This window comes from Aquarana catesbeiana, linkage group LG01, assembly GCF_042186555.1.
Source record: "Aquarana catesbeiana isolate 2022-GZ linkage group LG01, ASM4218655v1, whole genome shotgun sequence".
NCBI classification, from domain to species: domain Eukaryota; kingdom Metazoa; phylum Chordata; class Amphibia; order Anura; family Ranidae; genus Aquarana; species Aquarana catesbeiana.
In genome coordinates, this window is record NC_133324.1 from 568,982,097 (window position 1) to 569,002,821 (window position 20,725).

The window sequence follows — 20,725 nt, forward strand, 5'->3', positions numbered from 1 at the left end:
GCTAGCCGAGTGTACTCGGCTAAGTTCGGCTAGCTCCGCTCACAGTCACTCCCTATGATGGACATAACACAGGGACTGGGCGTGACTGTGAGCGGAGCTAGCCGAGCCTAGCTGAGTACACTTGGCTATGTATGTATATGGGCGGCGCTCGGCTCCGCTCACAGTCACGCCCAGCCTGGGCAGGACTATGAGAGGAGCCAAGAAGAGCCGGCTCTATGTATCTCGGTGCCGGTGGTGCCATTTTCAAACTGCAGTGACACTGACAAGTCACTGCAGTTTAACTGCAGCCTGGGCAAGGCTGCAAATGTCACTGACAAGGCTGCAGATGGACACTGACAAGGCTGCAGATGGACACTGACAAGGCTGCAGGTGGACACTGATAAGGCTGCAAATGACACTGACAAGGCTGCAGGTGGACACTGGCAAGGCTGCAAATGACACTGGACAAGCATGCAGATGGACACTGACAAGGCTGCATTGATGGGCATTTAAATGTAAGTTTTTTTCCTTAAAAAGTTTTTTTCCTTAAAATTCCCTCCTAAACTTGGGGTGCGTGTTATACTCCGATAAATTCGATATGTAACAATTTCCGTAGCTGAAAGCTAACCAATCCTCTATAATATTATGTAAATGTAACACTCCTATGAATACATATCTGTTAATGGTAAGACGCTTTGTACTTCTGATTACCTGGGAAAGACAAACGTTATTTCAGAATTCTCAAACCACAAATCCAAATATCAAAAATAATATTCATAATAATATAAAAAGGTACGGTAATAATTATACTAAACAAAGGCTGCATGTGATGCTTAACCACTGCAGCCCCGGAAGGTTTTACCCACTTCCTGGCCAGGCCATTTTTTTGCGATATGGCACTGAGTCGCTTTAACTGACAATCGCGGAGTCGTGCAACGCTGTACCCAAATAAAATTGATGTCCTTTTTTTTTACCACAAATAGAGCTTTCTTTTGGTGGTATTTGATCACCTCAGTGGTTTTTATTTTTTGCGCTATAAACAAAAAAATAAAAAACACGACAATTTTGAAAAAAAAAAAAAAAAAAAAAACATTATTTTTTACTTCCTGCTATAAAACACATCCTAAAAAATGTGAAAAAACGCATTTCTTTATAAATTTAGGCTAATATGTATTCTGTTACATATTTTTGGTAAAAGAAGATCCCATTAAGCGTATATTGATTGATTTGCGCAAAAGTTCTAGCGTCTACAAACTATGGGATAGATTTAGGGGCTTTTATTTTTATTTTTTTTTTTACTGGTAATGGCGGCAATCTGCAATTTTTTTGTGGGACTACGACATTGCCGCGGACAAATCTGACCCTAAGTGACATTTTTTGGGGACCAGTGACACCAATTCAGTGATCAGTGCTAATAAAATGCACTGATCCCCGTATAAATGAGACTGGCGGGGAAGGGGTTAACACTAGGGGTGTGCACCCCAAAACTCACACACACCTTTCTCTTCAGCCTCAGCTGCACTGGACAGTGAATGAATGGGAAGTGCTCTTTGCTGAGCAGCTTCCTGTTCAGTCACAAACGGAAGCACAGTAAACACAGTTTACTATGCTTCAGTTATATATGAACACAGTGAGTGAGTGTATTCACTATGCTCATTTGGAAAAGGAGGGCGCTGGTAAATGACATTTACTTGCTCCTCTCCTCACTCTCCATCCTGATACATCCCCTGCAGCAGCGGGGGGGGGAGGAGGGAAGCCAGCAGCACTGCAGGGCATGGGGGCCAACACGGGGGAAGCTCGGGCGTAGGGAGAATCAGCACTGTACGTAGTGCATCTATCACACCCCCTGCGCACGCCTATGCACATATTAATGAAGAAGATGAGACAGACGTAGAGGGAGAGTACTGTTTATCATACTAGTGAAGAGTCAAAAGCTACTGGGTGATTTTTTTCTTAACTGAAGAAGTAACGTCTTATACAACATTTTGTTGATTGCTTATTTCCCAGTAAAATGTGCTCAATTTTTCATCATAGTGCTAAATACCTTTCTGCCAGGCTATTGAAACTGATATACCTGTATGTCCAGTATATAGATCACAATGTTAGATATCATTGCTTACATTCCCAGAGTAATACATGTTTGTATAGTCTGCTTCAATAATTAGTACATTTTTACCCAAATTACTTACTGATTTTTCCAGAAGCTTTCATGTAGTCCTCTAGCTGAACATGCTCAGCACTCCTCACCTTTAGCAGGTGATCTCTTGGCTGTCAGCGTCCTTCTGTTACAGTAGGTGAGCAAGCACCAAGCAACTCAAACAGAGCAGAACAAATAAATGACGGAGACATGATATAGCTCCTTTTATTTACCTCCTTAAAGTGGTTGTAAACCCATAAAAAAATAACACTCTGTAAGACAAAGGCATAATGAGCTAGTATACATCGCATACTAGCTCATTATGAAATACTTACCATATATACTCGAGTATAAGCCGACCCGAATATACAGTGGGGATGGAAAGTATTCAGACCCCCTTAAATTTTTCACTCTGTTATATTGCAGCCATTTGCTAAAATCATTTAAGTTAATTTTTTTCCCTCATTAATGTACACACAGCACCCCATATTGACAGAAAAACACAGAATTGTTGACATTTTTGCAGATTTATTAAAAAAGAAAAACTGAAATATCACATGGTCCTAAGTATTCAGACCCTTTGCTCAGTATTTAGTAGAAGCACCCTTTTGATCTAATACAGCCATGAGTCTTTTTGGAAAAGATGCAACAAGTTTTTCACACCTGGATTTGGGGATCCTCTGCCATTCCTCCTTGCAGATCATCTCCAGTTCTGTCAGGTTGGATGGTAAACGTTGGTGGACAGCCATTTTTAGGTCTCTCCAGAGATGCTCAATTGGGTTTAAGTCAGGGCTCTCGCTGGGCCATTCAAGAACAGTCATGGAGTTGTTGTGAAGCCACTCCTTCGTTATTTTAGCTGTGTGCTTAGGGTCATTGTCTTGTTGGAAACCTTCTTCCCAGTCTGAGGTCCTGAGCACTCTGGAGAAGGTTTTCATCCAGGATATCCCTGAACTTGGCCGCATTCATCTTTCCCTCGATTACAACCAGTCATCCTGTCCCTGCAGCTGAAAAACACCCCCACAGCATGATGCTGCCACCACCATGCTTCACTGTTGGGACTGTATTGGACAGGTGATGAGCAATGCCTGGTTTTCTCCACACATACCGCTTAGAATTAATGCCAAAAAGTTCTATCTTGGTCTCATCAGACCAGAGAATCTTATTTCTCACCATCTTGGAGTCCTTCAGGTGTTTTTTTAGCAAACTCCATGCGGGCTTTCATGTGTCTTGCACTGAGGAGAGGCTTCCGTCGGGCCACTCTGCCATAAAGTCCCGACTGGTGGAGGGCTGCAGTGATGGTTGACTTTCTACAACTTTCTCCCATCTCCCGACTGCATCTCTGGAGCTCAGCCACAGTGATCTTTGGGTTCTTCTTTACCTCTCTCACCAAGGCTCTTCTCCCCCCGATAGCTCATTTGGCCAGACGGTCAGCTCTAGGAAGGGTTCTGGTCATCCCAAACGTCTTCCATTTAAGGATTATGGAGGCCACTGTTCTCTTAGGAACCTTAAGTGCAGCAGAAATTTTTTTGTAACCTTGGCCAGACCTGTGCCTTGCCACAATTCTGTCTCTGAGCTCTTCAGGCAGTTCCTTTGACCTCATGATTCTCATTTGCTCTGACAAGCACTGTGAGTTGTAAGGTCTTATGTAGACAGGTGTGTGGCTTTCCAAATCAAGTCCAATCAGTAAAATTAAACACAGCTGGACTCAAATGAAGGTGTAGAACCATCTCAAGTATGATCAGAAGAAATGGACAGCACCTGAGTTAACCGGTTCAATACAGGGCATTTTCACCCCCTTCCTTCCCAGACCAATTTTTAGTTTTCAGCGCTGTCGCACTTTAAACGACAATTGCGCGGTCGTGCGACATTGTACCCAAACAAAATTGACGTCCTTTTTTTCCCACAAATAGAGCTTTCTTTTGGTGGTATTTGATCACCTCTGCGGTTTTTATTTTTTGCGTTATAAACAAAAGAAGAGCGACAATTTTGAAAAAAACACAATATTTTTTACTTTTTGCTATAATAAATATCCCAATTTTTAAAAAAAAAAAACAAATTTTTTCCTCAGTTTCGGCCGATACATATTCTTCTACATATTTTTGGTAAACAAAATCGCAATAAGCGTATATTGATTGGTTTGCGCAAAAGTTATAGCGTCTACAAAATACGGGATAGATTTATGGCATTTTTAAAAAAAAATTATTTATTAATTTTTTTTACTAGTAATAGCGGCGATAGCGTTTTTTTTTCATGACTTCGACATTATGGCGGACACATCGGACACTTTTGACACATTTTTGGGACCATTCACATTTATACAGCGATCAATCCTATAAAATTGCATGGATTGCTGTGTAAATGTGACAGGCAGTGAAGGGGTTAACCACTGGGGGACACAAGGGGTTAAATGTGTTTCCTAGGGAATGCTTCTAACTGTAGGGGGTGGGGACGTACAAGGGGAGGAGACCGATCAGTGTTCCGCTGTACTGGGAATACAGATCACTCTCCTCTCACCTGACAGGACGTGGATCTGTGTGTTTACACACACAGATCCACGGTCCGGCCCGGTCCCGAGCAACGCGGCGGGTGCGCGCTCGTGCCCCTTAGACGGCCGGGAACCCGAGGCCATCATATGACGTCCACCCAGGATGGGAGATCCCATCTGTGGACGTCATATGTCTATACACAGGTATTGAAGTGGTTAAATTTATGAGTGTCACAGCAAAGGGTCTGAATACTTAGGACCATGTGATATTTCAGTTTTTCTTTTTTTAATAAATCTGCAAAAATGTCAACAATTCTGTGTTTTTCTGTCAATATGGGGTGCTGTGTGTACATTAATGAGGAAAAAAATGAACTTAAATGATTTTAGCAAATGGCTGCAATATAACAAAGAGTGAAAAATTTAAGGGGGTGTGAATACTTTCCGTCCCCACTGTAAGCCGAGGCACCTAATTTTACCACAAAAAAACTGGGAAAACTCATTGACTCAAGTATAAGCCTAGGGTAGGAAATGCAGCAGCTACTGGTAAATTTTCAGGATGCAGTGCGGCACGGACAACACAGAGGCTGCCGGCATCACTGCCCATCAATGCAGCCTCACTGCCCATCATTGCAGCCTTACAGTGCCCATCATTGTAGCCTCACTGTGCCCATCACTGCAGCCTCACCGTGCCCATCACTGTAGTCTTATGCAGTAGTGTATTTAGGTTTTGTGCTGCCCTAGGCCTGACTAAACTCATGCATCCACCTAATTTAAATATGACCCACTCCTTCCTGGCAAGGCCACACCCCTTGCTGTTTAAGCCCACCCTGAAATTTTTCGAGTGGGGACACTAGTTCTGAGGGCCTGGGGGGGGGGGGGCAATGGATTCCCTTAATTTGCATAGATTTCCTCTCACTTCCTGTTTGGCTAGGGGGCAGGAAGTGAGGGGAAATCACTGCAATGGGACACCGGGATAGTAAAAAATAAACTGACAGGGGTTATAATCCTCCCTTACTCTATCCAAAATAGAAAAAAAAAAAGTGTTGCCTATAGTTCTACTTTCTGATTTCTGATAATTTCTGATTTCTGATAAATTTCTGATAATTTGATGAAGAGGACTAAGAAGATATAACCATGCCAATGGTGCAGCAGAAAACATATAGCACAGTGAGGAAGGTTTGTGGTCCAGGATGATAGGACAGTCAAAATTAGAAGTGGCGCCTCCCCCCACAGTTGCGGAATGCCAGCCGCCTTTATCCGAAGTTACGAATTATCCGAAACTAATGCCGCATCTAAACAAATGGAACGGAACAAATTAATAATAAATAATAATAATAAAACGTTATTATTATTATTGTTATTTATTGTTATTAATTCATTGCGTTCCATTCCGTTTTTTCGGATCATTCATAACTTCGGATAAATTTGTATGTGTTACGTTCACTAACAGCCAAATTTTAAAGGAAATTACAATACCTATAATTTAAAAGTTACTAGTAATTACTAATAGTTAAATTATTATTAGTTAACTATTATTTCACATTTCCGAATTTTCGAATTTACAAATTTACGAATTCACTAATTTACTAATGTATGTATGTACGAATGTACATTCGTAAATTGCGAATGTACAAATGTACGAATGCCCGAATTTATGAATGTCCAATTTTATCAAATTTACGAATATTCAGAAAAAATTTGTTAAACGGGTTTTTGTTAATTCGGATATTCCCGAATTAACGAATTTGTCGAAATTCGTTAAAAAACGAATTTGTAACGAAACGAATTGCACATGCCTAATATATATATATATATATATATATATATATGTACAAAGATCACCCAGACTAAGAAAGTTAAGTTACTCCTTAAGGTGACCTGTTTTCACCTGGTGATCTGGCCAGTAACACACCTCCTGTATTATAGTGCCCCCCACTCTGGATGAAGGAGCACAGGGAGCACCTTTTGGCAGCAGCATTGTCAATCTGGTGGGAGGGGAGTGTTAGATGGACTAGCAGATTTAAATACTCTAACAAATCGAAGCTGAACGCCAGCTAATACTTTATAATCAGTTACAACAAACAGGTTTGTTCCTTTTGGGATAAAGGTTTTACATGAATAAATAAAAGCGGATTATTGTAAACATCTCTGTCAGTGTTAAATGGTATGTCTCATCCCTCTAACTGCTACATCTGCAGGACAGATTGACCTTTTGGTAAAACAACAGACTTACTGGCTGGATCACCTGATGAAAACAAAGGAACGAAAACCTAAGAATTGGAAAGCGGCAATATAATAAATGTTTGCTTTTGGGTTTAATACTGCTTTATAGCGACAGATGTACTGTATATGGGTAATGACTTGATATCAATACAAAGGACAACCAATAGCATTGTCTGTAATGGCCAGATATCAAAACTTTATAATATAACTTAGAGTAGTAAAGTGGCTTCTGATTGGTCAGTTTTGAAATGTCAGGTAACCTCAGCAGTACAGCCAACTGTCAGTTCGGTAGAGACAGAGACATGTCACGGACGGGCACAGCAGGACCTCCAGGGCTGGCCATGGATTGGGATTTTGGGGCTCTATCAGCCTGTCTCAATACTGACATCCTGGAACAGACAATTAGAAGAATGGCCTGGGCCACATTCGATGAGCTGCGGCTGGAGGACGAATTTTGTGATGTTACCATAAAGGTGGATGATGTCGAGTTCAAAGCCCATAAGATCATTCTCTCTGTAGGCAGCCTTTATTTTAGGTAAGTGTAGATAAATCATTACTGGTACAAAACTTAGACCCATTTAGTTCTAATCAATCTGCTATAACCTTGTCCAAGAACTGCAGCCAACATTAGCACTCAATGAGAATTGACCTCCATATTGTAATGGCCTCCCATCGCCTTCCCCTGTCTGGTGACAGTTGGCCTCCACTGGTCACAGAGACAGTTTACTTCAATGCCTGTTGGGCATGGCCTAGTCATTAGGTCAGGGAGGATTAGGCCCCAGCAACTAAGTGAAGCTAAATCAGAGGGAAAATTAGAGACTTTTCTGGCCAATAAAGGTGAATAGCAATGTAGGATCTGCATTCAACACTCCCAGACTGGAGCTGAAGGCTTGGTGAAATATTATGCATTGCTTTGTATGTTCCTCCTCTACGATGCTCCTCAGGATTGCGTTCCTAAGTCTTATCCCAGCTTTTTAATCAGCCTTTCATCCAAAAATAACCGAATAGATTAGTACAACTTTCCAATGACAGTTTTTATCAATGCCATGCAATGGTATAACATTTTGGGGCTGCACTTCGATCTGTGTTTAGGATTGCTGTTTGCATTAGTGGTTATATTATGCTACAAAAGTCTCTTTCCTCAATGTCTTTCCTCAGTCTTCTAGGTCGAGTGACACTGGGGATTATTCAGCCCAGAAGACTGACATCTTGTGGCTTACAAGAGGTACTGCAGAGGCTGGCCGAATGATTGCACTATGTTCAAATGGGTCATGCATCAATCTTGCCCCCAAACCTGAGTGTTATCATAGCCATGTGATTTATTATTAATAATATTATATACTTCCTTTTTTCTTGACTTCTTCCTTTCTCTGCCCTATTAATATGAAAATATTAATAAAAAATTGATTTCAAATTTAAAAAAAGCAAAAAAAAAGTATCACATACACAAGTGCCATCTTCCAACTCTATCAGAAGGACCACACTTCTGTACGGTCCTGGGGCTGGGGCTAAACAAGGTTGTATGCCGAAACGCTTTAGCTGTTTTTAATCTTGACATTCATGTAGCAATAAAGATATTCTGTGGGAATCTGGAGTTGCCGGCTACACTTTTTTTCTGGACATGGGGATAAGCAATGCAGGAGTCTATTCATTGCACCCATAATGCACTGATTGTGAATGCAACACCCTGCGGGCTTAAATGCAAAAAATGAATAAATGAACTTTTTTTGATACATTTTATTACCCCTTCCCGATGGCCGTATGCAAATATGCAGCCTCATAGAAGTGTGCCTTGATCCGTCTGGTCATATATATGTGGCGATGTGTTTATGTTTTCATCGCTCTCCAAGCACAGAGACCGGGCTGAGTGACACTGGGGATTATTGAACCCAGAAGACTGACATCTTGTGGCTTACAAGAGGTACTACAGAGGCTGGCCAAATGATTGCAAAAGCACCACGTTCAAATATTTATGCAATATGGGCTCAGTCTTGCCCCTATTCAAACCTGAGTGTGAGCATAGCCATGTCATTTATTATTAATATTATACAGGATTTACGTTCCCCTGAGCGGGTAGTTTTAAACTGGAGACTGTAAAACTTTTACTTCTTAAAAAATAAAAAAAATATAAAGTATTATACAGGATTTATAGAGCACAAAAATTTTGCATGTTTGTACACTTTTTTACAATTTGCCGTATAGGAGCAAAATCACACATTTTTGGCCCCATAGATTTTTAACTGATAGCGCCTGATAAACAAACAAAAACACGTGTTAAGCGCTCCCATTATAGCTTATAGAGCCGAAAACATACAATTCTGCAAAGAGCCATGAAAATCGCTGCTTTATGGCCCATTGGCCAGCTGCATGTCCAGAACAGCTGGTGTATGGCGCATCTGGCCAATGGGGTGCAAAGCAATGATTTGCATGGCTCCGCCTCCTTGTCCTGAAATGAGAAATCATTATTTTATTTTTGGGATATGTGATAGAATGAGACATGTGAATAGCTACTGTGCCGTGCAATGATTCAGTTGGAGGGTTTTTTGATTGCTTTAGTTCCTTCTCAACCCAAATTGTATGGCTACTGTATACAGTCTTGTTGGTTTCCAAGCAGGGCTGGCGCTACCATAAGGCGGCTTATGCAACCACCTTAGGGCGCCAAAATGTGGGGGGAGGGGGGCGGTAAAATCAGAGTCCCCAGCCACTTGATGGGGATTCGGATTTTTAGAGCTGCAGTCATGGTTTTTTACACACTCCCAGCTGCTATAGCGCTCTGGAGTGTGTGTACTTTAGTATACCTTCCAACTTTTTGAGATGGGAACAAGGGAGACCTAGTGGCAAAAGTATGTAGGCATAGGACACACACCCCTGCCACGCCCACTTTAAGGAGAATTTTATAAAAAAAATTAGAGGAATTATTTTAGCCCCAGTGCTTCTGTGTAACTCTAAACAGATGACATATAGGGGCTTTAAAAGATTTGCAGGCCCTGCCCCTGTCAGGAGCTTGCTCCTCGGTGGGGGGGCAGGAACGGTCTTACTCCTTTCAGGTGGGTGGGTGGACAAGAGACACACCCTTCAGTGCACTTTTGTGTACACTTGGGTGTTTAAAAAAAAATGTGTTCTTATCTTATGTCCAGTAGGGGTATCCTGCCATCAAGCAGATTGGCTGGCTATATAGTATCCCTGCTGGTATGATGTGGGCCCTGATGGGATCTTCTCCATGGTAAACAAGCCAAATCAACTGCCCACTGGGTAATGTGGGGGTTCGGAATGTTTCCCTAGTTGCATTTAGGTTCATTCCTCCCTAGCCTTGGGGGTTCTTCAGGAGAGCCCCCACCCACAACTCATTGGTTGGCTTCGGCTGATCACAGGGAGAGGGGTCTGCCGGATCTTTTGGTTAGGTGGACCTGAGTGTGCCTCACCCTTATCAGGAGTCATGCACTCCACGAAGGGGGGAGGGGGGGTTAAGGGTGGGATCTTTCCTCTTCGGGTGGGGACCATTTGATCCACCCCAGTGCACTTTCTGTGTGTTGTGCTCATATGCAGTTTTTTGGTTCACTTTGTTGTTTTGTCTTTGTGAACAGTGGACTCAGAAAAAAAGCTGTATGCAGTTTGGAATAAATGGCTCTATAATATTGACCCATATTTGCACACTGGTTCTGGATGTGCATCTGGCCAGTTTTCTGAAAGGCAATTATTTGCATGGTTCTGCTTGCTGTCCTGAAATGAGGAGTTATCCTCTTATTTTTGGGAGATGTGATTGAATGAGACTTGTGAAAATCTTCTGATCTAAGAAGGCTTTACTGTGCAGCAAAAAGTTGTTGCTTGACATTATTATTATTAATATTATTATGCAGGATTTATATAGCGCCAGCAGTTTGCGCATACAACATTCACTTTACCTGGGCTACCTTCAACTACAGACCTACGTGTAGCATTTGTGTTACTGCAAATCCAAAACAAAAAAAAAAACACATATTGAATGATTAAAAACTTTATTTGAAAAACAGCAGTGTAACGTGAATTCTTGTAAACAAAAATGGGAGAAATCCTGCAAGCCACCACTGCCTAGATGCTAGATAAAAGCTGCTAGAGTTAAACACGTCACATATATCGTGCAAAGACAAAAGAATAAATTACATACGCTGCGCTAAAAAGTGATATTAGTTGTAGTATACACTAAAAAATGTGTATATTACTTCCAAAATAATCATTCAATCAAATGAGTAATAAATAGATTAAATACTTATATGAGTAAATAATTAAAATAAATGCATATAACATATAATGGTAAACTCAATTTAAAAGTGCTTGGTGCATAACTGTGTTTAAAATACCGAAGGCATATACAGATAATACAGCAAAGTGCTCCTGTGCAGTTATAAAGTGTCCAAAAACGTCATTGATGACCGTGCTGAGAAAAGCAATACAAGCAAAATGTTTGGTTCAGGTCATATGACAAGGCGCTCATGTGCATATGAAGAGCATCCAGCTGCGTCACAGATAACGTGATAATATAGTCCGTGTTATTTTCAAAAACAAATTGGTATGTGATCCAAAACGTGCTAGGGTGTCATTACTCAGGTGCCCCCCTTAGGTAGTGAACGCTCACCTTAGAGCGTGCGACTTTGCAATTAAGCTAAGTCAAAGCACGCATGTGAACCACCTCTGGGCTCTTTAATAGTGTCAGGCTCCTGGGCTCCTCAGCATATCCATCCGGGATATATAAAATAGGAAAACTCGATAGTGCAATAAAGTTTTAAACAATTTATTAAATAAAGCAAAATCCCCTTCAGGGGTACTCACACAGATCAGGTGCGTCAATGCACCATTCTATGATAAGCATGTACAGCTATATACCAAAATGGTATCGGGATGATACGAGCGTCCTCCTCAGCTTACAAGCTGCCTGTTGTGCCGTCCTGACCCCTCCCCAACGCGTGTCGATGCAGGGATGACGTATCTACTTCAGGGGGATCGACACGCGTTGCCACATTTGGCACCTAATTTTGGTGGGGGGGAGGGGAGTGGGTACCTAGTTTTGACAGGTACCCGCTCAAATCTTCTAGGCGATCTGAGTTGAAGTTCTCCTCTCCCTCCATCCATGCAGTCTTCTGGGACACGTCACAGGTCCCAGAAGACTGCAGGACCATTCACAAAGTGTAGCGAGGTTCACGCATGCACAGAGGGCAGCCAGCTGTGAAGCTGAAATCAGCAAAGCCAGCTGCCCACAGTTAGTATGCCGGCGCTGGATCCCTGGACAGGTTAGTGTACTTTTATTAAAAGTCAGCAGCTACAGGATTTATAGCTGCTGACTTTTATTTATTTTTTTCCAGAGTGAACCTCCTCTTTAAACTGAACAGTCTTAAGGTACCTTTCAATATCTGAGAGTGTTTGCTATCCCAACCCATTTATGGCTAGATCATGTTTGTTTCCCTATAGGCTCCCTGACCATAGCCAACATTCCCTGGATTTATGCTAACTCCAACCAGTATGTAGGCAGGGGCAGGCTGCAGCACATCCTCCAACCTGATAGTGTAACTGAGGTAGTTCTTGTTAGCGGGGGTCCAGTGGGGAGGAAATGCTTCTATATTGGTCTCCGGGTGGCCATCTTGGGGAGGACGGTGATCATTTTCCCCACTCGCAATGAGGCAGTAAAGTAGTGAGAGAGCTCCACTGGTTAGGAAAAGCAAAGGTGCAGATGTAGGTAGAGGTCCTGGAGGAGCATGGACGAATAGGCCTCCTTTTCAGGGTGTCTCCATTGCTCCAGTCTCGAACAGACTACCTTTGATCATCATATACTGCAGCGGCCTAGTGGAACCTCGTGTCACTGAATCTTACCACTAGACATGTGCAATTCGTTTTTCTCCGAATTTGTTTTTTAACAAATTTTGACAAATTCGTTAATTCGGAAATATCCAAATTAACGAAAACCCGTTTAACAAATGTTTCTGAATATTCGTAAATTATAAAATTTGTAAATTCGTAAATTCGTACATTCGTATATTCGTAAATGAGTACATTCGTAAATAAGTACATTAGTAAATTAGTGAATTTGTAAATTTGTAAAATCGGAAATTCGGAAATCTGAAATAATAATTACTATTTTACTATTACTAGTAACTATTAAATTATAGGTATTGTAATTTCCTTTAAAATTTGGCTGTTAGTGAACGTAACACATACAAATTTATTTGAAGTTACAAATGATCCGAAATAACGAATGCCGTATCCAAACGAATGGAACATAATGAATTAATAATAATAAATAACAATAATGATAATAAAAACTTTTTATTATTATTATTAATTTGTTCCGTTCCATTTGTTTAGATGCAGCATTAGTTATTTCGGATAATTCGTAACTTCGGATAAATTCGTATTTGTTACGTTCACTAACAGCCAAATTTGAAAGGAAATTACAATACCTACAAATTAATAGTTAGTTACTATTTCAGATTTTCAAATTTTCGGGTTTTTGGATTTTCAAATTTCAAATTTACAAATGTTCTAATTTACAAATGTATGAATTTATGAATATACAAATTTTCTAATGTACGAATGTACGAATTTACTAATGTACGAATGTACGAATTTACTAATGTACGAATGTACAAATTTACAAATGTATGAATTTACGAATGTACAAATGTATGAATTTACGAATGTATGAATGAGCGAATGTACGAATTTACGAATTGCGATCATAACAAATGACCCGAAAAACGAAAAAAAAAATAAACAAAAGAAATGAAGACGAAAACGAACACATTTTTCAGCAGTGCACATGTCTACTTACCACCACCCCTCCAATGAAGCACTCCTCTGGTACTGTTGAATTATAAATGGGATTTTTAACACCACTGAGTAAAGTCTGCTTCCTTATCAATATTCTTTAGATAAGGAAATTGTATACTTCACAGCTTATGTAGTGCCAAAATTGTATTGGATTGTTATACCTTGATGAGTTTTGTCTATTGAGTTTTGTTGACCTCTACAAAATAAAACCCCTTTTTCTCTTCTTCCCCAGGTTCGATTGGCCTTGATAAACACCAAGTATTTGATGAACAACGTGATAACCAACATCCATGTAAAGGACAACAAAGAATGTATGAATATTGTCACCAGTGTGCTGAAAACAAAGTATGACTTAAACGCAAATGGATCCTCCAGGTCAGATTTCATGAACCCATTGACAAGGCCACGCCTGCCAAGTGCAATTCTACTCGCCGTTGGTGGCTGGAGCTCTAATGGCCCTACCAACGCCATGGAGTCCTACGACTGCAGGGTCGACCGCTGGGTTGACATTACCTATGATATGGAAAGCCCCAGGGCCTATCATGGAACGGCATACCTAAATGACTATGTGTACCTGGTTGGAGGGTTTAATGGCATGGATTTCTTTAATAGCGTAAGACGGTTTGACCCAGTCAAGAAGATCTGGCAACAAGTGGCTCCAATGAATCATAAGCCATGCTATGTCAGCACGGCAGTCCTGGAAAACCGGCTCTACGCCATGGACGGGTTTGATGGCCACATTTGCCTGAAATCTGCAGAATGTTACGACCCAGAAACCAATCAATGGGATCTTATAGCTCCAATGAATGAAATAAGAAGTGATGCAAAAGCCACCACCCCCAATGGCAAGGTAAGATATAGACACCCACTTAAAAACCAAATGGTCTTACACACACCTACATTCTAGAGCTGCAGCCTCTGTTGCTTTCTTCAGCATTCAACACTTCTGTGAGCGTCGGATTCCTTTGTGCGCTGTAGTATGAAGTGTTTCCATCCCCTTACCACTGGGCCACTACAAGACTCAGCAATGACATGGGGGTCAGAGGGTGTTTCTTCTTCTAGGTCAGGGACCTGCTAAGCAGTGAAGAAAGAATGGGTATTTTTTTGTAATTCCTTTGTTTATACAATTATTATGCACAAAACAGACAAGCATAAGCAGAGTACTGGGTATTGTCCAGGCTTCTTTTAAAGTGATTGTAAAGGTACAGTTTAAAAAAAAAAAAAAAATAACAAACCTGTTATACTTACCTGCTCTGAGCAATGGTTTTGCACAGATCAGCCCCAATCCCCCTGTTTTCCGGTCCCCTACTGGCACTCCTGGCTCCCCCCCATTGAGTGCCCCCATAGCAAGCCACTGGCTATGGGGGCAGTCATGTGTGCTCGCTCCTGAGTATATGAACACACAGAGCAGGGCTCGGCCCCGCCTCCCACTCCCTCCGCTGTATCTGAGCCAATGAGGAAGGAGAGAGCTCAGAGAGCCTCGGCTCTCGTGCACATCGCTAGATCGGGTTTAGGCTCAGGTATGTATTTGGGGGGGGGGGGGAGCTGCATGCAGAAGGTTTTTTACCTTACCGCATAGAAAGTAGTAAGGTAAAAAAAAAACCTCTGCCTTCAAACCACTTTAGGTAAGCAGCACTGGAAGTAAGTAACACACTGGGGTTTCTCACCTGCCTTTGAGCTATATCAGGCTTCTGGTGTATTGCTGTACTGTTATGGTCTTTTCACACCTATGCGTTTCCCCCACCCCAATGCCATTTAATATAACTTTTATTATGTTTGTACAGATCTATATATGTGGCGGATTCACTGGTGAGGAATCCTTGTTTACAGCAGAAGTCTACAACCCAGATGCGGAGCCGACGCAGTGGTGTCGGTGTCATCGCCTATGGAGATCTGGTCTATGCGGTATGTGTAATGATTCCTTTCTACCCAAATGAGATCGAATTAGAAATATAATTTGCAGCATGCATCTGGTGAAATCTTTGTCAGAAGAACTGGAAATGAGAGGATATCTCTCTAACAGAGCCCCTGATAGGAGTACTAATTCTTCCCCACTTCATCCAAAACTAGGAAAAAAGGCTTTGACTTGACATTCACTTTAAAGGATAAGTTCCCCTTTTGGGAAAAAAAATAATAAATACACATATTTTTGAAGGAAAGAAATGTGCATTTATTTTTTTTTTAACTAAGGAGCCTGGAAAGCATTGCACTTGTCATCAGTGGATCGGGTGCAATGGCAGACTCCTGCAGAGAAGCCCTGCAGCTTTTCAGGGCCTGTGAATGAACTATGAGGCCGCTCATCAACAACCTCGCAGTCCATTCAGAACTACAAGCCATCAGCCACAAAGCCTGACAGTACTTGTAGTTCAAGTAATTTACAGGAAACAGAGGCCCACATGGCTGCAGTATTTTCAAATAGTGACAGCGGGCTCTGGGGGAAAATCCCCTCCAATCATGGGTTACAGAAAAGAAAATTGCTCAATTTTCTGCAAGTGTTTGATGGAGGAATTTCTTCCGCTGAGCTATGGTCTTCTCCTGGCGAGGAGCCGTCCCTGCTGGGAGAACACAAGGTGCATTTACTAAAACTGCAGAGTGGAAAACCTGGTGAAGGTCTGCATGGTTGCCAATCAGCTTCTATCTTCAGCTTGTTCAATTGAGCTTTGACAAAAAAAACTGGTTTCTATGCAGAGCTGCACCAGATTTTGCATGCTCCAGTTTTAGTAAATCAACCCCAATTATTATTGCTTGCAGATATAGCTGCTGGCAATAATCGCCTACTAGAAATCCAACATTAAAGAACATGTAACCCTTGCAGTGTGGGGCACCACTGCATTTTTGTTTTACCCGGAATTAATTGCAGGAAAAACAGGTTGCAAGCGGTAACCCGAGTTTACTGAATGTGTGACTTAAATCTGTCAAAAGAATCACTTTTATCTTGGCTCAGCTGAGTGTAGTCAGAACCCTAAAATGAATAGAGGCCCTCCAATAAGACCCCTATTATTACACACAATAATGTATAGACAGACAATAAGTATAAACATTAAATATATACATAAATACCTAATCCATAAAAAAAATCTCTACAAAATGGATTAAAAATATACATTAAAAACACAAAAATTAAAATTTGCAGAGCTATTAGCCCTGCAAAACTGCATGTACATTGGTTCTGTGCAAATGCTGGCAAAATCTGTATTTTCTCTTCAAGTTGAATGTTATTCATTCATACAGAATAGAGTTAACCGGGAAAATATTGAATTATGGACACTAGATTGATGAAAGGGAAATAAATACTTATTTACTAGGATTGTTGACTTCATCTAGTGGCCATAATGGTGTATTTTCTTGGTTTACTCGATTCTGTTTGGTTGAATGACATTTGACTTAGAGAGAAAACAGCCTAATAATATTAGATTTTCCCCTTATTCTCACAGAACAAATGTACATGCAGTTTCACGGGATGAATAGCTCTACAACTTCCTAAATTATAAGGTCAAGATACTCCGTCACTTCTCATCTCTGATAGTACTGCTGCAACCTTTAGCTTAGCTGTATGAAATCATAAAATAAAATATGTAGTTGCCAGTGAAAAACATGAAACTGAATCCTTAGCTAAACTCCAATTCCAAAGCACCAATATTTATATTCTGCCTCAAATGAAGGAACATGTATCTTTCTATACTGTAAACGTGGTATTGCTATAACCACCTATTATACAAAGTTTGATGATGGCACAATAGGAAATTTCTTCACAGTCAAGAACATTGTTGATGATAACAGGCATTCAAATCTTTCACTCACAAGGCAGACCCTAAATTATCCTCTGAGGTTACATAGTGTATCCAAATAATACTTTTCACCAAAAACATATTTGGGGGAATTAAATAAAGCAGTAACATTACTTTTTTGGTGGTATGAACCCTTTAACATGGCCTGCAACTAATTCATGAAAGCTTTGCATCACTTTGGGTACAATTCCCAGCACTTTCAGGAGATTCAGGTAGTTCTTACTACCACCATTTTTAGGATCTGTCACTGTGGCTGCAACCAGGTCTGGTGCAAGGATTTTTGGCACCCCAGGCAAAACCTAATTTTGATGCCCCCCCCCCCCCGGCTCCACCCCTGAATCACCCCCTTTGCCCGAGCATCAGTGTGACAGAAGCCGGTGCTAGAGGAAGCATGCGGCTGCAGTAGAGAGCACTGATCATAGAGGCGCGCAGGGGATGTTTGCTTCCGTTCCATCAGGACATGTCCTCCAGTGCTGCGCCTCTATAATGACACTATAGAGCGGCTGCATGATCCCCTGCATCCCCCTAGATGTGCACGCTTTATCCCAGCAGCAGCCACTAGAGGTTATAACATTTATTACAGAGGTATTTATAATACAGCACTGAAAACTTACATAGCACGGAGACAGAGAGTAGGGAAACCAGCGGCAGGGCGCCCTAGGCAGCAGAGCGCCCTAGGTGGCCGCCTAGTTTGCCTAGTGGTAGGACCAGCCCTGGCTGCAACAGATTGTGAAAGAATTACCACCAGTTCACAGATAAGCAAATTGGTGGTAACTAAGACCAACTCAAAGTTGATGCACGGGGGGGGGGGAGTTGTTATTGACCACTTGCTGACCGCCGTATGTATATATACATGATGGGGCCATGATGACCCAAAAACAGACGGAGACGGGGCTGCCGGAATTCCAACATGGCGCCGCGGCTCCTCTCTCCCAGTGCGCAGGAGGCATGGAGAAGCTGAAGGACACGGGTAAGCCCCCAAAGACCCCCAGAGGGACAGGAAAAGATCCCCCAAGGGATATGCTGTATTATGCCCAAAAACTGACGGGCTTGGCGGCACAGGGGAGCAGGGAGGACATGCTAAATACCCCAGCTGTATTTCATTCCCAGCTGGAGGATAAGCCACCTGTACAGGGCCCTTCAGCTCCCACTAGTCAGCCCTTCCCTGACATGGAGGATGAGGAAGAGGGGGAAGATGCTGATCAACCCACCCTGGCCGAGATACTGAGAGCGGTGCACAAATGCACAGCATCGGTGCACACCCTGGGGTTCTTTCGACATGACCTGCAGAAAACAAGAGAGTGCACTACAGCGGCAGAAGGCCGCATCAATGAGCTGGAAGACAAACAGATGGCACTCCTAAGAAGACACACAAACAGCTAGAATTGCCAGGGCAAACGAACTTAAATCCGACGATATTGAAAATCGTTCGAGATGCAACAACATTCGCATAGTGGGGCTCCCGGAGAAGACGAAAGATAGAGACCCCACAGAATTTGTTGAGCATTGGCTCCTCCAGGTGTTTGGGAAGGAGGGGTTCACCCCGCTGTACACAGAGTACCACCCAGGCCCCTTCCACCGGGACACCCGCCGTGCACCATGATAGCCAGGCTGCTCAATTATAAAAATAAAGAAATTGTGCTTCGCCATGCAAGGGAACTACGTAATATTCAATTTAATCCTGACTACTCTGCTTAGAGTCACCTACACTATGCTGTTCCTGGTGAAACTCTGGATCACAGCGGGAGGTCAGTCATACTTTTTTGAGACGGCGGTCGAAGCATCCTCGTGGCTAGATGCCAATGAGCATATTTTTCCCCTTATTCTTAGCCAATTTTTTTCTTTTTACATCTGCAACCCCCACCCTTTTCCCTACTGGTTTGTAGGGTCACCTCTTGCAGGACGGAGGCTTCACCATTCCCCACACAGAAAAGGGGGTGCCTTTGCCATTTGTTTAACAGTCTCGCTTCTTATTTTAAAATGTTACTGTCATGATTCCAGCTCAAGAAAGAACATGCACACACGCACAAAGGACTGTGACGTGGTTGAATCCCACCACCATACCAGCATGTGTTATCTCAGGTACAACTCGGGTACTTTGCATTTGTTACATTTAGCGCACCAAGACTATGCACATCCTAAGGCGCCTTGGGTGCATGAGATGCCTTACCCTTCATTACCCATATATATGCAGATAAATGACTACTGTCCCTCTGCTGTCCCTCTGCTTTCATGGAATATTAGGGGAGTTCAGAGCCCCCTCAAATGTACCATGAAAAAATATTCCCCCGCTATGTATGCTCTTCAAGAGACCCATCTTGTGCCGGAGACGGTGTCATGTTTAAACTTCTCATGGGTGGGATGGGCATACCATTCCACTCATACCTCTTATTCCAGGGGAGTGAGTGTAATGGTACATCGCGCTGTGGATTTTCAAATGTTGGATAAATTGATAGATGATGAGGGGAGGTATGTGATATTGCTGTGTAAAATCTATCAACTGAAGTGTATACTTGCTGCCTTATATGTACCACCCCCTTTTAACTCAGAGGTATTGAGGACACTGCTGATGTATCAGCTGCGCAACCCTGATATACCCTTTATAATCGTGGGGGATTTGAACTTCTATAAGGATCCAGTTTTGGATAAGCAAGTGACTTCCCGCACAAAAGCCCGAACAGCACTACGGAAATTCACGGAGGAGGTAGGATGGACTGACCTGTGGCGAAGCCGTAACCCACAGCAGAAGCAATTCTCCTGTTTTTCCAAAACACATCTCTCGCTATCGAGAATTGACCTTTGTTTGTGCACACCCCAAAACGACACACTTACTGGAGGATATTAGGTATCTGGTGATAGGAGTGTCAGATCATTCCCCCCTGCTGGTCTCCCTAATCACCAAACCTGCCACGGCCCTGCCTAGAGCGACGTGGAAATTTAACGCATTTTCGCTAAACTTATTCCCCTCCCATGAACGGATAACGGCTGAAATCTCTGGGTTCTGGCTGCGCCACGAGGATCATCCTGATTTGAGGTTAACCTGGGAGACGTTTAAAGCATTTCTCAGAGGTATTTTGATTACTGAGGTTACAGGTATTAAATCTAAAACAAATGCTCTAAAGGACCAGGCAGAACAGATGGTGAGCCGGTTGGAGGCAGAATTTATTGCCAACCCCTCTGATGTAGCCAGGGAGGCGTGGATGGCTGCTCAGGAGGCGGTCGACCGGATCACTGGGGCAGCGGCAGACAGGAAGAGATTTTTTAATAAACTGGCTTTTTATGAGGAGGGAGAGCAAACGAGCCCCCTGTAATATA

At 42.2% G+C, this 20,725-nt stretch overlaps 1 protein-coding gene and 1 pseudogene across 1 annotated transcript in view; one reads left to right on the forward strand and one right to left on the reverse strand.

The window, feature by feature from the left end:
* LOC141106374 (uncharacterized) overlaps nt 1-2,271 on the reverse strand; it is a 54,535-nt gene extending 52,264 nt beyond the window's left edge. The window contains exon 1 of the mRNA XM_073597146.1: nt 2,169-2,271. Within this exon, the coding sequence (XP_073453247.1) occupies nt 2,169-2,190 (22 nt within the window). The 5' untranslated portion in view covers nt 2,191-2,271. The remainder of the gene's footprint in view (nt 1-2,168) is intronic.
* A 4,801-nt stretch (nt 2,272-7,072) lies between these two features.
* Nucleotides 7,073-18,793, forward strand: LOC141127195 (uncharacterized; annotated as a pseudogene).
* The last annotated feature ends 1,932 nt before the right edge of the window (nt 18,794-20,725 follow it).